Raw genomic sequence first — 16,409 nt, forward strand, 5'->3', positions numbered from 1 at the left:
CATGCAAGACATTACTTGAAACTGCATAATGAATGATTGATGCAATGAACAACTGCTGCCTGCACAACTAACTTCCAGTATATGGTGTCTTAGTCTTTTGTTACCTTCTTTCCTACTCGTATTACAAATTGGAACAAATATTCTGATTTGTTTAAAAAATAATGGAAAAAAGTCCTTCAGAAATTATACCAAAAAAAGGGAAACTGCATTAAAACACCCAATTTCCTACTAAAACGAAAATTTACATCTCTGGTTAATATATGGCAAGGGTAAAGTAGCTAATGTTAACAATGATAAAGTAAAATGGGTAGTGCTAACAGATGGCAAAGGTAAAGTGGGTAATGTTAACAGATGGTAAAGGTAATGTCTGCATTGCTGGAAAAGGCAAAGATGAAGTAGGTAATGTTAACAGATGGCAAAAGTAAATCCTGTAACTTAATATGACAGGGTCTGAAAACCTCTGTTGATACACTTGAAGGAGAACAAAAAAAAAAAGCCTTGCAGTCCAGGCCAATTAGAACGTTTTGCTGAGCATTACAATTTTCAGTCAACTGCCTAGGATTTTTAATTAGAAAAAATAAGGTTTTGTGTGCAATTTCATTTCATCCTTAATAAGCAAAGTAAGCAAATTTTAAAGTAAATTTTGTTTCTCTAAGAATACTTATTTTATCAGATTAATATTAGGAACTTAATCCGGCTGCCTCCCAAATCTAGTCCTACTAAAAGATGAAAATTCATCTATTCTGTCTACAGCAGATAGACATGGGCAGTAACTCTTGCCCAGTACCTCCCTTGCCACTGCTAAATGTCACAAAATTTAAGGTAAGGTGGTTGGAGGGGTCTTAAAGTAATGTGATCAGGCAAGTAAAATGTGCTTTCTTCTTTGAATACATTCTAAAATCATATTAACATTATGAGAATTGATAAGTGGAGGGAATGCTGATTACACATCATTTATCCTTCAAGGGAAGAAAGACTGGATTCCCCATGTGAATGATAACCCATTTCCTATTTAAAATGACAGTCTATGGTCATGTGATCAGTGACCACTCAACTAGGTAAACATGATGACTACTTACTGATTTGTGAACCCAGTGACACTAAGAGGATTTGCTGGTTTAATTAGGTCCAATGGACACAGACACATGAAACACTGGATTCAGATTCTATTTCTGTGAAATTAAATCCTTAAGATAAAAATTCAAGACAGTTGAATCTGTATGCCAGCCAACAGTTTTTATGATATCTTGGATCAAAATGTTGCATTCAAATGTGAGACTTGCAGAGAAGACTCTAATTTCACATGCTGAAATCCTCATGAGGCAACTATAATCTTTTGAAGCATCCACGCAGGCCAAGCATATAACCCACTTAAGCCACAGTGACAAGTCCTGCTTTCTTGCCTCACAAGGAGAAAGAGCCTTTCGCGGTTGCCATGACATGTCTCTGTGTGATTCAAAAAGTGCTTGAGGGCACGGACAGGATCTTGTGTGGTTGCTGCTCTCAATTTATCTACAGACAAGATGGTGTGCATGGACTGCCCAAAGATTTTAACTAGTTCTTGGCTATGAAGCCTGTTTGTGTAATGAGGAACAATGAATCCAGACTGAACTGTAAATAGGATGTGTAGTCCGAGTAAAAGCCATCAGGAAACTGGTTTTGTATGGTAAGAGTTTCAGCAAGGTCTTGGCTAATGGCTTGACCTGCACAGAATCATGGTAGGACCTAGGATAGATTCTATTTTGGAAACTGGTTGAGGGATTTTGCTCTATCCAAATAAAAGTTGGAAAGTAGGTAACATGCCACTTTCACATACAAGCCTTCAGAGTGGAGAACCTTCTTGCTCTTGAGACTCCACAACCTAAGGTCTGAATTATTTCTTATGCAGGGCTGTTCTGACAAGAGCCAAGCATGAAGAAGACTTTTCTGGCAGAAGTGAAACACCTGCAACCTTGGTTGTTTTAAAAGATGTTTGGTTGTAATATTTCTGGGTATGTCTATCACTAACTCAAAAAGATCCCTGACCCAGCACTTGTTCCATTTGAGAGGGGCAATCAGAATTATATTGCACATTTGTCGCTTATTTTCTGTATTAATTTCTATGCTAAGATTAAGGGTGAGGGTGTGGGTAAGCTAAGGCCCATAACCCTTCACAAGTGATTGGCAGCTCATCCATGATCCTTGGCCAATTGCGGGTCCGGAACCAGTTAGAGAAAGGTGGAGAGCTTGTGGTTACACGTTGCTGCAGACGGGTCAATATTTGGAGGACCCATAATGCTCAAAAAACAGTTGAAAACCAACAGAAGAAGAGAACTTTCTACATGAACAATATGACTGGAAAGAACATCAGCCAGAACAAGGAGTCTACTGGGAATGTGTCTAATTTTCATGTCTATCTGAAGTTGGCTACATCAACAAACACCAAGCTGAAGAAGTACAAACAGGTGATTTGGTGCCCCATTTGAGGAGGTAAAACGCTATTATAGAGTTGTCTGACACAATCAAGACCAACTTCCCCCAGAGTCTGTCCTTTCAGGACTGAAAAGTGTTGTTGTTGTGGTGGGCTTAATGCCATTTTTCATTACAAGATATTCAAAGGTGTTTACTATTGCTTTCATTTCTAGGAGAATAAAGTGAGGAGGCTGTTCCATGAACCAGTGACCACATCAAAGCACTGCATCAAGTGGCCTACCCAACTGTATACACTGGTGTTTATACATATCATTTCCAGTTTCTCCAGAGGAATTCCTGTCATGAGCCAATTGTGCCTGAGCCACTGACACAGCGATTATAGTACCTCATTTGTGATATTGACCTTCTGCTGAAGTGGACTGGAAAAGGGGCATGATTAACCAGCAAAGTCATTTGTAATGAGTGCGTACAAAATTTGGTGAAGAGGTATTAGACCCACTGCAACAATGAGTAATCTGTGTTGCAATAACTCTATTCTTGAAATCCATGTACTGTTGGAAAACTACTCAATGAGTTTGATGATCCATTGGACACCAATATGAGGGAGACATACGAAATTGAGAATGAGCCATAGCTGGTTCAGTGGAAAACTGAGATGATTGAAAAGGGATAATAAAAAAAAATCACTTCTGCCTTTGAAACTAAACTTTCCTATCCATGGTCAGACTGGAGAAGGGCTGTTGCTCAGAAGCATCTTCAAACTCACTGTGTGAATACTTTGATCTGCTTCCATTTTGGGACAAACCATGCCCTGAGATATTAAGAAAGCAATGCTATTGATCCCATATAACCAAATAAACCACTATGAATAACCTGCAGACAGGTGGAAATAGGAAATGCTGGCTCTGCTGAGCAATTTTGTCAAACCTCGACTGACAGCTAGGACTGGTTGGCATTGGACCTTCCACTAGTCTTGATCTGCATGTGTAATCGTCAGCTTGGCTATAGGAATGGAACTTTCACTAAGATTCTTGTGCATATAAATATACAAAGCCAAGTGGCTAATTGTTCAAATCTATCAATAAGATCCCAGTAATCAAGCCCTGGTTGGATTGACTTGGCAGGCTGGATAGTCAGTATAATATCCGGATGGCAATATGTTACAGCATGCAAGATTCACTGGATCTGAAAATTACTCAGTCATGCAGGCAGGAAGGCCAAGCTCGGACTTGTGCCCACTGGGCTCCCAAAAAATGGGGGAAAAATCCCCCAATGTTATCAAATTCTCTGTCAAAGATGGAAAGAGAGTTAAAATTTAGATAGAAATCATGAATTACATCACTGTCTCCTGTAACAGTTGATGTAAGTGTTACTGATACTCCATCTGACTGCAATTGCAACATATCTGCATTCATCACCACTAAATCTGCCAATGTTATAGTGGTGGAAGGCATTGTCCTTTTGATTTAGGTGGAGGCTGTCCCCCACAAGGCTCATAACTGATTTTGTATTAGATGAATACCTAGTACATTCATACTGGTCTTGTGTACTTTTCCCATCTTCTCTTTGCTGAATTTTGCGAAACATCTGCCCAGGTCTCCCCAGATCACAAACTGCACATGCTGCTAGAGGACAAAGAGGTACATTTACACAAGCATGAAGAACATGTGAACGTCTTCCCTTGCATTGTATCTCTTTCATTTGCTTCATTCAGAATACACATTTTTGAAATGATGAAGGAATAAATACATAAATATATTGATGTCAATGTGTTGATAATTTGCCAAATAATTTGTTACGTAACATGTTATAAACAGAGTAAGGAACAAAGACAGCCACTTGAAAGTTGTCAACATGCATCAATGATTGATAGCATGCTGTGCCAAGTGGCCTGAAAAGACTAAACCGAAGAAAATGATAAATTTAACAAACTATACAACAAATTAAACAAATATGTATACTGCCTTTTTATGAATCAATGTTAGTCAAAAAAATCTAAACTTTTCAAAGGATGGCTCAAATTTTACACACAAACACTTGGAATACTGGGAGAAGCTTAAAAACTGGCAAGACCTAATGGTGGCAAGGGAGGCAATGTGCAAGAGTTAATGCCCTTTGTCTGAATGCTACAGATAGAAGAGACAAATTTTCATCTTTTAGTGGGGTCGGATTCAAATGGTAGCAGGCTTATATTCCTAATGTAAATATGATCAGGGAATGTATTTGAAGGAAAAATATGAGCTTTGTGCATACATGCCAACCCCTGACGAGGAAAAAGTGTAATCCAAGTGGACAAAAAGAGGAATCCAAGCAGCAAAAGAGGAATCCACATATAACATGCTAAAAATTCAATAAACAATGATTTATTTGCCCCTCTCATCTTTTAACATACTTTACTGCTTCAAGTTTTCATATGCAGCACTTTTAGCTTTAGAAAGTAACAGATTTTCATGTTGCATTTTAAAACACTTTGTACCAGCTGAGACCATGAATGTTTTGCACACCAGTAGAGCACAAAGTACTGGGTTACTGAGCCTGGATCTGAATTCACTTTTATTTTTGTTCACAACACTGAAAATCTCTCACAGTCAGCATTAGAATGGTAAAGAACCAATATTCCTTTCATAACCTGACAAAGAAGAGAAAATTTATCTCTTCCAGTGATTGTGTCTTTTAACTGGGAAATAAGGTGCCACTGCACATCAACTCTATCTGCATTAAATATATTGTCAGGCAGAATCCCAACCTGACACTTCTGGAATTCTCCTTCCAGATGATCCATGGTAGAACAGGATGGCAATAGTAAGGGATATCTCTTGACAAAGAATCTAACAGTTTTGAAGCTTTTTGACTGTCTCTCATATACAGCAACTGAAGCATTTAAAAGCACTTCATCTCCATATGGGAATTTCTGGAGCATGTAATCACAGGCTGTATCATAATAATCTCTAACATTATCATAAAACGCCTTCACAGTAAGAGTAGATTTGTGTTCTATGAATTCTCTTGCTTCTGTAACCAATAGCAAGATCTTCATTATCTTTCTATTAAGAACTCAGTAAATAACACCTCTGCATTTATAACATTCATGTCTGCACTTTAGTTCTGCTGTAGATAAGAAGTTACCTTAGTATTGGAGTTTGTAAGACGAGCTAATTCGATGTGTTTCTTTGTTTTCAAGTGTTTCTCCACATCAAATTTACCACCATGCCCAATATTAAAATCGTTTCCACACAGACCGCAATGAGTATGATGCTGCCCTAGATTGTACATGACAGGTCAATTTTAAGCAACATTACGAGCCCCTGTGCCCAAGAATGGAAAGCTGTATTATGCCATTCATGAATTCATCTGTTTTTTTTTTGTTGTCTTCTTCTGATCCACCTGTGAAATTCTTTGAAAAAATTATGTGCTCTAACACAAACATTGACTAGAATAGATCTGATGACTTTTAGCGCCAAATAGTAAAATTCTTTCCACATGGCCTGCAATAGACATCACGTGACGCTGACCGCGTGTCCTCATCTTTGGAGGATTGTTATTTTTTATTTCGTTTATTTTTTGCCTTTCTCTAATCCATCTGTGAAATTATTTGAAGGGAGATATTTTTTTGCTCCCATACATGCATCAACTAAAATAAATTATACCTTTTAGCACCAAATACCTATAGACTGGTTCTGTACTAAATATAAGTAAAGATTAAAAAACCAGCCTGTCATCTCCTCACTAAGCCATACAGCTGCTATAAATAGAATATGAGGTCGAAAGTTTGAAAGTAGAACCAGCATGCTTCTTGGTAATAGGATAGTTGCTATAAATAGAACATAATACTGTTAGGAAAGTGCACACAGGTCCACAGACAAGCGTACTCTTATACTGTAGTTACGTAGAAGCCGTCTTTTCTAAAATACTGTCTGTGGGATTAATGGGATTTTAATAAAAACGAGAAAACAAACAATTGACTTTTTTGGGAAGGTGGACGTACCAAAAAAGCGTAATCCATATACGTTTATGCATAAGGCATAATTTAGTGAAAAAAAGCGAAATGATTACTCCAAAAGTGTAATGGTTGGCATATATGTTTGTGCACAAAAACAACTAAAAATGCACACCAACAATGTTGCACTGGAGGACAAGGTCAGATAACTGTGAGAATTTCATTTAAGAATCAACAAATTTCACCAAATAATTACTGCAAAAGAAAAGACCTTTACACTCAATACCATAATGACTTTGTTGATGGATGGTCAAAAATCCAAATGAAATATCTCGGATTTTATGAGAGCCATGGAAAAAAAATGTATATCATATCCAGTGAAAGCTGCAATTGACTAAACAACCATAGCACTAGAAGTGGTAAGTGAGGTCAGGGGAAGGGCTGAGAAGAATTTCTTCCTTTCATCATTTGGTGGTTGCTGCATTCAAGAAGTAGCAGATCATTTCCCAACATTAACATGATCCAGAAGCTTTCATCTGGGCAGGTACATCATTTTGAAATTTGCCCATATGTGAAAGCAAATTAGCTACTTTAAAACTTACATTTCTCTGAACTGATCAAAGGCATTGTTTGCCTCGACTTCCAATTTCCTCAGTTTTTCAGAAGGTACTGTACCATCTTCAAGTGGTGGGTCGTATGTGTTGCTCCATGGAGATCTACAAAAGGAAATTAATTATCTGGGATAACACAAAGAATATTTTAAAACCATATAGTATATTGATGGACACGTGATGGTGACAATTCCAATACTGACATTATGACAAAAATGATGTAGGGGAAATGGTTTCTAGATTTAAAGTTTTGTTCTCATCTGCATGTAATTATTGTCCACTGTTGGACGGAAAGAACATGTTGCTATGGGATGGGTAACACCATTTTCAGCACATGATAGGCTACACTTGGCAGCCAGAGTAACTGATGGGGGGGGAGAGAACCAGGAAAACCGATCGTAACAACCACCGACCCACAGGAAGCTTTCTCACATACACACATTGGTTCAGGTTGAGACTAGAATCCATGCAGGTGAGATGACAAAGATGACAAAGTAAAGGCAAGCACATTAGACCACCTGGCCAATAATTTAACGTAAACTCAAGAATTAATTTAGTTCTGTACAATACAAAGTGAAAATTCAAGAGAGATTTACATTATTGTGAATCCCAAATAATCTTAAATGTCTTAACAGAAGTCCAAAACTAAAGAATGTTCCCAATGAATTCCAATAGTCTTTAAAGTCCTTATATAATGTCTTTGAATGAGTTCACAAAAATCCAAAAGTCAATGAACTCTGTAGTAATTCCAATGAATATTTTAAATAATTTGTCTTGAATTCTATCAGATGTCAACAACACAACTGCAGACTCTGATTATGGATTCCCACAGACTGATACAGAACAGGAATTATTTACTTATCAAATCCCTAGTCATACACATTTTCTCTTGACCTAAAGCGTAATAGAATGTGAAGATTTCCAATGGAATTTATTTTGTCCAACTGTAAACAAGACATACCATGAACTCCTGCTACGTAAAGATGTGTTTACAACTTACAATCATACACAAAAGTTAGCTATGTAAATATGTTTACAACTTCAACCAGGGACAATCTCACCTCTGTGGGTTCAGTCAAAGTGGGTATATGAGAAAGCTTGCCAGTAGCTTCTTGTGGGTTTGTGGTTCTTACTGCATCAGTTATACTAGCTGCCATGTGTAGCCACCTATCTTGAGCTGAGAAATGAACATCTCCAACAATACATCCAGTAGTGAGTCTTTCTTTTAAAGTATAAACAGCGATTGTAAATCAACATACAGCTAAACTTCATATATGATGTGTCAGTATTACTATCACTAGTGTCTATGTTGGTCATTTAAATTCATCAAAAGAACATAAGGGCATAGATATATACAATGGTAGTCAGACAATATTAAAGCACTGGCCCTGATATATATGACGAGAGTGGGATCTAGATCTACTGCCATGAATATCAGTGATGCGGAGGTCAGTCACCAAAGGGTCAACAATGGAGATCAAAATTTCAATAATGTCTATTGTTCTGAACCTGTTGCACAGCTTACAGTCCCACTACTTTATTCATTCTTTATTTACTCTTAATGCCTTTATCCATTCCACGTAAAGTCCAAGTATAAACTAGTGGGTTGTGTTTTTAAAACTCTGCTGACTTTATTTTTCAGTTCTTTGAATACCAATGGTACCTGGGATATGCTGCATTGGGCTCAACTACCAGATAGGTTTCTTGAGTAAAACAAACATGTCTAATCACAATCAGCCTACTGCGATTCAATATATTTGTTTTGTTAAAGACATTTAATTGGTAGTTTAACCATATTCTGCATTGGCTACCACAGCTCCTCAACCAACCAAAATGGTAGTTCACAGTAGCAACTAATTTCAAGGAACACACAATTTTTACAATTCTTGGAAATAAAGTATGCATGAATCATGAAAATTTTTGCAGAATCTTTACTTTTTGTGATTATGCCTGCACAGATTCAATAAAATTTTGTCTAATTTTACATTTTTACGAGATTTTCATGCTACTATGTCATAATGCAACCCTGACACTTGTTTCAAATGTTAGATGAGAGAAGTAAAGCCACTTTACAGCAAATGCTAGTTGTTTACATCATTCTCTGGCTTTTTTGCATTGACAACCAACATTTGGGTACAAAATGTATGGCTAACATATCACCAAACCTAAGCGGGCTGAGACCCCTAGTTCAAACACAGATTGATAGTCGTCTGATCAAACACCTGTGGCAAAACATTCTAAGTTTCAATTCTAACCCGAATGGTTTTAATTTTCACCCACTTTAAAAATAATGAACAAGGTACAATGGTTCCCTGACTTTTTCCAGCCACAGCCCACTTCTGCCTAATCTGTATATGGCTAATAGTTTGAACACAGTTTGATGGTCATCTTTTCAAGAACATATTTTTAAGCAGAGATATGATATTCCTTAGTTTTATATCCAATCAGAATGTTTTATTTTTCTCCCATTTTAAAAACTGCATTTAGTGTTTGAAAAGTGTTTGTACCGCTCATACTTGTTAACAGTATAATGTCCATAAAAACCGGATGGACAGGGTACTTTGGCAAATGACAGTACTATAAAATTTATCAAAACAGTACCTATAGGAGTCCCCATCCCTGTTATAGTCACATAGGAGGTAGTCTTTGCCAACTGTTTTATCCCGTAAAATCTTCAAAGGCTGGTCAACAGAAGACAACAAATCCTCACATAAACTTGGCACCTGAAAGTAAAGGGGACTTCAAATGTGTGATTTCACATATAACGAAGCAAATATAAGTCTATAATAGTACAACTGTACCTGGTGTCTGTATTAAAATTTGTGAAGTACTATGAGAATTTTTTAAAAAATGTACTTGTAAGATCCTTTTAAGACATCTCCAAGGACCAGCAATGAACCCCAATCCAATGAGAAAATTATACAGAATGATCCCAATCCTTGCAACTCCTGATTTAAAAAAAAAAATGGTCTAAATTGTCTTTAAATTCATGGGCCCAGTCCCTTATCACCATGGAAAAAAACTCTGTTTGAAGAAACAAATGGCTCAAGTTAGTTTGGTACTAAGCATGGCCTAAAACGTATAGCGGCAGACCAGTCATATGTGCTTTTTAATCCTTAAAATATCTGAACAATGGCATAAAAAATGCACTGATGCAAGTGGAAGTCACTCAATACTGGGAGACTTGTAGTGTAAAATATTACTGAAAATATGCAAATTTAGCAATATGATATGCTGATCACCAGTCTAAGTTTTATCTTCATGAATCAAACACTTATCTGTTAAAATTAAGCATCAATAGTCTTGGCTTAGTGTACATTCTAGATGCTACAAGTCCTTTTAAGTATGGATTTACTGGCCAAAGACAAGAATCATCCACAGGGAATTCATCTGCTACAAGATTTGTGGTACTGAAGGGCTTCAGACATTAAAGGTCAAAAAAAAGGATGGAAATTATGATAAAACTAGTTGATTTCTGACCTGAAAAACCATAGCACATTGACTACTTTCTTCTGAAAAGACATGGCTCTTGACAACTACACTCTGAAGACCAAAGCAAAATTCATATGAGGCTGAACAGTGAGTCAAGTTATCTGAGTTTCCTCTGACCTTTCCCACCCCATTTCAGATATTTTTACCACCCCCCCCATAAAAAAATATCTAAAATGGGGAGAAAAAAGGTCATAGGAAATTCTGACTATCTGCCAAGAGAATTGTCATTTTTGAGGCCACCAAATGTATATAAGCTGACTTTATGATTCACGAAATAAGATTTTAATGGCAAATGTGTTCCATTTTATTTTGGAAGTTTGAGAGTTTAATCTGATGGGGAGACAAAGTTATAGTTAAATACAGCTCCGAGATTCAAAGAAGATCAACCAATAAAATACACGATTATATGATTTGAAAATTTTAAAATGCCAAGGTTTTAAAAATATTTATATGCTTGAATAAGCAAAAAAGTAGTTGTCTCAATTTGGAGTTTGCATTAATTTTCTTCATTTTTCCTGTTTCTTTTATTTTAGTACGCGGTAGTAAATATTTGCAAGCTAGACTAAGCTGTTGGACTGATCCTTGGCTGTTTAGCCCCACTGGTCAAGGACAAGTGAGTCAAAAACAATATCTTAAAGCCCTGTACTAAGAAAGAAATTTGCAAATTGCATTTGAAGATAAAGAATCTGCCCTAAAATCTTGTAAACTTTCCCCGATGAGAAACATCTTAGCAATGTATGTCCAAAGTCCAAAAGGGTCACTCTGGCACTTTAGAGTGTAAGAGTTCTTTGAGCCAAGCCACTTTTGTGGCATTCGTGCCCAGAATTGATATCTAAAATCTAAGGTTGAAAACCATTTTAAAAAATTCAGTAATTCAACCCTCAAATTTGATGCTGTACATTTTCTTGCAGAATAAAATGTATAAAAAAATGATACCAAAAAAGCAAGATATTTGTCAAACCAACTTTACTGCACAGAAAAAACACTTCTTACACTGTATAAAAGAAACACTATTTACATTGCTGAAGAACTTACTCATTATTCAATTTTCTTTTGACAGATACATTTTGTCTGACTGAAAAAAAAAAGAAGTGCATGTGCAATGGATGAAGCATCATCTCAGACAATTGCAATCTATACTCATAATATATAAACGTCTTCACCAACTTACCAAATCAATTAAATCACTAAGGTTTTTCTCGATCTTCTGAGGGGGAAGCCTCCTCATTAAATCCAGAGCACAATCCAGCTGTTGCTCTGTCTATAAAGAAAAATAAAAACGTCAAATACTAGTGACAGTGGTCATCATTTTAATTACCTTTTCTTATTTCAAATTTATAAATATAAGCAAATGGACTGCGCAAGGGGTATGGGTTTTTATGAAGGATTCCAAGTTGTTCTTTGATGAGCCATATGTATGTGTTCTAGAACTGAATTTAATATGTAATAATCAATTTTTCTTATTTCACTGACCTTGATCTTTAACCTCCAAATCAAGGGACAGGGTGACCAAGTAGTTTAAAGCACTTGCCTTGACCAATCACTGCCATCTAACCTCTGACTGTGTGGGTTTGAGTCTCAGGCTTTCTGCCATATGGGTATATGGAAAAGCTTGCAAGTAGCTCCATCTGGTCAGTGGTTCTTCCTTTGGTTTTCTGTGTTCTTGACCATGTATAACCTATTATATACTGAAAAATGGCATTATGCCCTCAACAACAAAGTGGATTGCCAAATCAATAGGCTCCTTGAATATGCAAACTATACACAAACTTAGGTACAGGTATATAGTTGAGTCTTGCCATCAAATTACACAAAAATAGTCCAATGCAGTTTGTTTAGTTTTGGAGCAACGCACTGGTTGATAACAAAACAACACTGACAATGCTCTATTATGCAGAGTAGATGAAAACTAAACCAGCATTGATTAATTTGATTTTCATTTGGATTTAATGAACTTGTTAAAGAAGAACATGTTTTAGGACTGGCACTAATTATCTCTTGATGTCGTTGGAACAGTGATAGCAATAGGTTTGATAACCTCGACTTCAATATGGTGGTTTTACACTAGCCAAATATTTACATGTGTGATGAAAGTTCTTTAAATCACCTTAACTTACACATCTTGTCTGCCTAACAAATAATGTGACCCACTGGATTCTTCCTTTATTCTGACTTTGTGTATGTTTGTTTGCAAAATATTTTTTATACTATATTTGGCATGACTCGTAATGATGTCATTTCTTTATCTCAATTTATAACTCTGTGTTTTGAAGGCTGAATGTAGCTTTAATTCTCTTTATGAATCTATGATACAAACTCCTTTGTTCTAAGATGAAACATGAACTAAATAATGATACCTAAATTAACGGTGATACACCTAAAAATGTGGGGCAAAATAATGAACCGAGAAAGTCCCCAGCACCCAATCTTTCCACCTTCCACTTTACAGCCTGACCAGTCATGCTACATTTCTACACATTTTCAGAGTGTTTCTTTCCAATAATATAAAACTGGCAGAGACTGGGAGAAAAAAAAGTGCAGATTCAATTGCATGTACTGACTAAAAGATTGTGTGCAATGAGCACCTTCAGAGATTTACAAATCCACCTGCCTGATTCACAGAAGACTTTCAAATTCTGCTTGGACAAGCTCATTCAGTTCGGACAAGCTCAAGTTTCAATTTACTTGCCCACAAGAACTTCAATAAAACTGATTGAGTGAAAGAGAACAGGGGTCATGTTCCATTCATAATGTTTAACTTTTGGAAAGTTTTATACCTTGCAATCTTGTCACAGTATAATACATATACCATCAACTTTATCTAGTGTTTAGATTCTTCTATTACATAAATGGTCACAATATTTTTGATTTATCATTTCATTTAAATTTTGTAGTCACTGTTGAGGTCAGTTGTGCCTTTTCTTGCACATGCTATTTAAAGCTATAGTACATGTCACACAGGTCACATAGGCATTCAACACTATTTCAGTAATGGATGTCATTTTTTAGAATTTGATTCTACATACCTGTAAGTGGCCACTATTCATTTCACTGGATTTGTATACATCCATATTCCTTTTTAAGGTCATTATTTAGATGCCCCGACAGGTGCAAATGGTAAAATCAATGTTAAAGTATGTAGACATTTTTGGACAAAATGAACCTCAAGTTTTATCCAGTACAATCCGGACTGAATGTTGCACGCTGTGATGTCACAATGAAAGCTATGCATATTGATAAACAAATCTGTACTACCCTCAACTGTGATGATTCCACTCACCATGCTCTTATTTTGACCCATGGTTACTACTTGGCCACCAATGTAAAAGTCCATAGCGATAGATAATTTTCAGCAGGAAGTTTCTTGGTAACAGTTACGGTCCAAAGCATTCAATAATCAGAATTAAATAGACTTTGGTTAAAGAAAATTAGTGTTAAATTTTAAAAGAACAATTTATATTTAATTTAAAATTAGTTGTTGTTGTTGTTGTTGTTGTGGGGTTTAACGCATTTTTCAGCACACGATAGGTTATACATGGCGGCCAGTATTAATGGTGGAGGAAGAACCCGGTAAAACCCCGGAAAGAACCACCGACCCTCGAGAAGCTACTGGCAAGCTCTCTCACATACCCACATTGGCTGAATCTTAGACTCGAACCGCCACAGACAGAGGTGAGATGGCAGTGATCCGTAACGAAGAGCGCTTTAGACCACTCGGCCACTCGGGTTAAAATTAGTAAATGCGCATACATGACCCATGTGACTTGTACTATATGACTTGACAAATAAGGAATAAATATTTATATTTTACACTGATCCTGGAAACACTTAATCATGCATATTTGGACACCAACTTTTTTTTATCTGGGATACAAAAACACTTAGCAGGAGTCCTCTGTATGCATGTAATAGGTGGGCGGAAAATTCAAAGACTTGCCAGTCCTGCTTCAGCCACCTGCTTAGTGAGAAAATGTACTGATCAGTTAGCTATGCTGATATTTACAATGGCAGATTTCAGTGGTTGAAAGACCGCTTGACGTATATGTTGTCATTATAAGAGTACATAAAAAGAACATGAAACAATAACTGGGTAGCAAGTTCAAAGACTTTGGCGGCTGGGTGGGAAAATGTACTGACATTTACAGTAATTGAATTCAGAGGCAGAAAGACCCAGAGATGTACATGTGGTCATTTATTAGAGTATATAAAATAAACAACTTTAGCTTTCATAATTGTGTTCATTTCCGAGTGTAGTGGAATAAGCAGTGCATGTGACCTCGGAATCAAAATATGTTGAGACTTAGACAAAATGTCATTCACAAATTTGGATAGTATTTTGGAGTTGAACTGCAAAGTGACGAAGATTGTAATGAGATTCAGAAGAGGCTAAAGTTGCTAAAACTGAAAATTCAGATGGGACAGTAGCCAAGTGTAAGAAAAGTGTGTGATGCCTAGCTTAGTGCTTGGAATAAGATCTTTCTTGGATTGACAAAATTCAGTCTCACTCTGATGGACAAAAAAGAGCTATGTCAATGTTATAAGGAATGTAGAAATTAAACTCAATTGCAACCAACAGTTCTTCTATTTGCATAGTTTTCTGGAAGGGGACTGAAACATTTGCTGGTGCGACTCCTATTTTTAACTGGAGTCCTAGTTTTAAAATCTTAGCAAGACCTCTGATTTTAACCATACAGAGTAAATCATGAAAGAAGCTGAAACAACAGCTCTTCAGCTGGGCCAATGCAGATGATCCACATTAAAACAATATCAAAGACTTTGAATATCTGTCTGCATAACATGATATAGCCACACCCACTATATTAAAATTTGTTTAATATTTTGCTAAGGTCACACCCCCATTTATGAATTTAATGCTACTGCATGTCGCATTATTTTCAGAAATATTAAGTCAAAATACCAAGTGTTAATACTGATAAACTCCACCAAAACAAATGGTAGAATGATAAGCCAGCGGTCAATTCGCGTTTCCTCAAACATTTATCAAAACTGATTGGCTGCAATTGTTAAGTGGGACGGGATCATGGTTCACTCAGTGAAATGAACCGAGCCCTCTGCGGCGCTCTTGCGAAAGTATTAACTTCACAAACACAGTCAATGGCAAATGCAGTGTAAAACATTACTTAACTAATTTATATCCAACCGTTGAATATATTTCTGGTTAATATAGTGTACGAAATGATTATATCCACTCGCATGACACTGATCATCTACACTTCTTTCACTTCCGCATATGAGCACCGTAGCCTAAGAACACCGACACGCCAAAAATATCAAGTTGCAATTTTAAATCTGGGTCGTAAATATAATATGCAATATCGTTTTAATTTTCCCAGACACTTGTAAAAATAAATTACCATTTTGGACAGTCCGTTTTATAAATAAGCCTTCGCCAATAGGGAAATCGGAACGAAAAACTACACAAAGATGGCTACTTCATCCGGGCTTTGAACCGGTGCATAATTAACCAATGAGACTCTTAGTTTTAGTTTACTCCCATTATTAAGTTAAAACAGTTCGGAAACGGACAGATTTGGAAACAAAGATTGTCATAACGACCTGAGAAATCGCTGAACATGAATTGATTATACTTATCCAATATTTGTTTTCCATATTCATATATTTTTAAAAGACAGCTTTATTAATATTCTTAAAATGAATGATGACCATGGGGGGATTTCGTAATGGTCACAGAACAGCGACAACCTATTCATCCAGGAAATTATTACAAATGAGGATTTGAACAAACTGCATGTAAAAGTTTATATCGCGCTTGTCAACTTCAGTAAGGTTTTCGACAATGTTTCGAGAGAATCACTCTCATGAAACTACTTAGATGTGATCTAGGTAAAACTTAACTGAGATTCTAGCAAATTTAGTAATCACATCGCGGATAGTTTGTACTTTACATTGGTGTAAATCAAGGAGATAAATTAAGA

General features: G+C 36.4%; 1 protein-coding gene across 1 annotated transcript in view; it reads right to left on the reverse strand.

The window, feature by feature from the left end:
* LOC149774426 (F-actin-capping protein subunit beta-like) overlaps positions 1-15,938 on the reverse strand; it is a 32,790-nt gene extending 16,852 nt beyond the window's left edge. The window contains exons 1-4 of the mRNA XM_089945235.1: positions 15,828-15,938; positions 11,624-11,713; positions 9,562-9,683; positions 6,952-7,065 (exon numbers count right to left, since the gene is read on the reverse strand). Of these exons, the coding sequence (XP_089801361.1) occupies positions 6,952-7,065; positions 9,562-9,683; positions 11,624-11,713; positions 15,828-15,830 (329 nt within the window). The 5' untranslated portion in view covers positions 15,831-15,938. The remainder of the gene's footprint in view (positions 1-6,951; positions 7,066-9,561; positions 9,684-11,623; positions 11,714-15,827) is intronic.
* Positions 15,939-16,409: the final 471 nt, after the last annotated feature.

The sequence above is a fragment of the Sinohyriopsis cumingii genome, unplaced genomic scaffold (genome assembly GCF_028554795.1).
Source record: "Sinohyriopsis cumingii isolate HCF-2022 unplaced genomic scaffold, ASM2855479v2 utg000229l, whole genome shotgun sequence".
Classification (NCBI taxonomy): Eukaryota; Metazoa; Mollusca; class Bivalvia; order Unionida; family Unionidae; genus Sinohyriopsis; species Sinohyriopsis cumingii.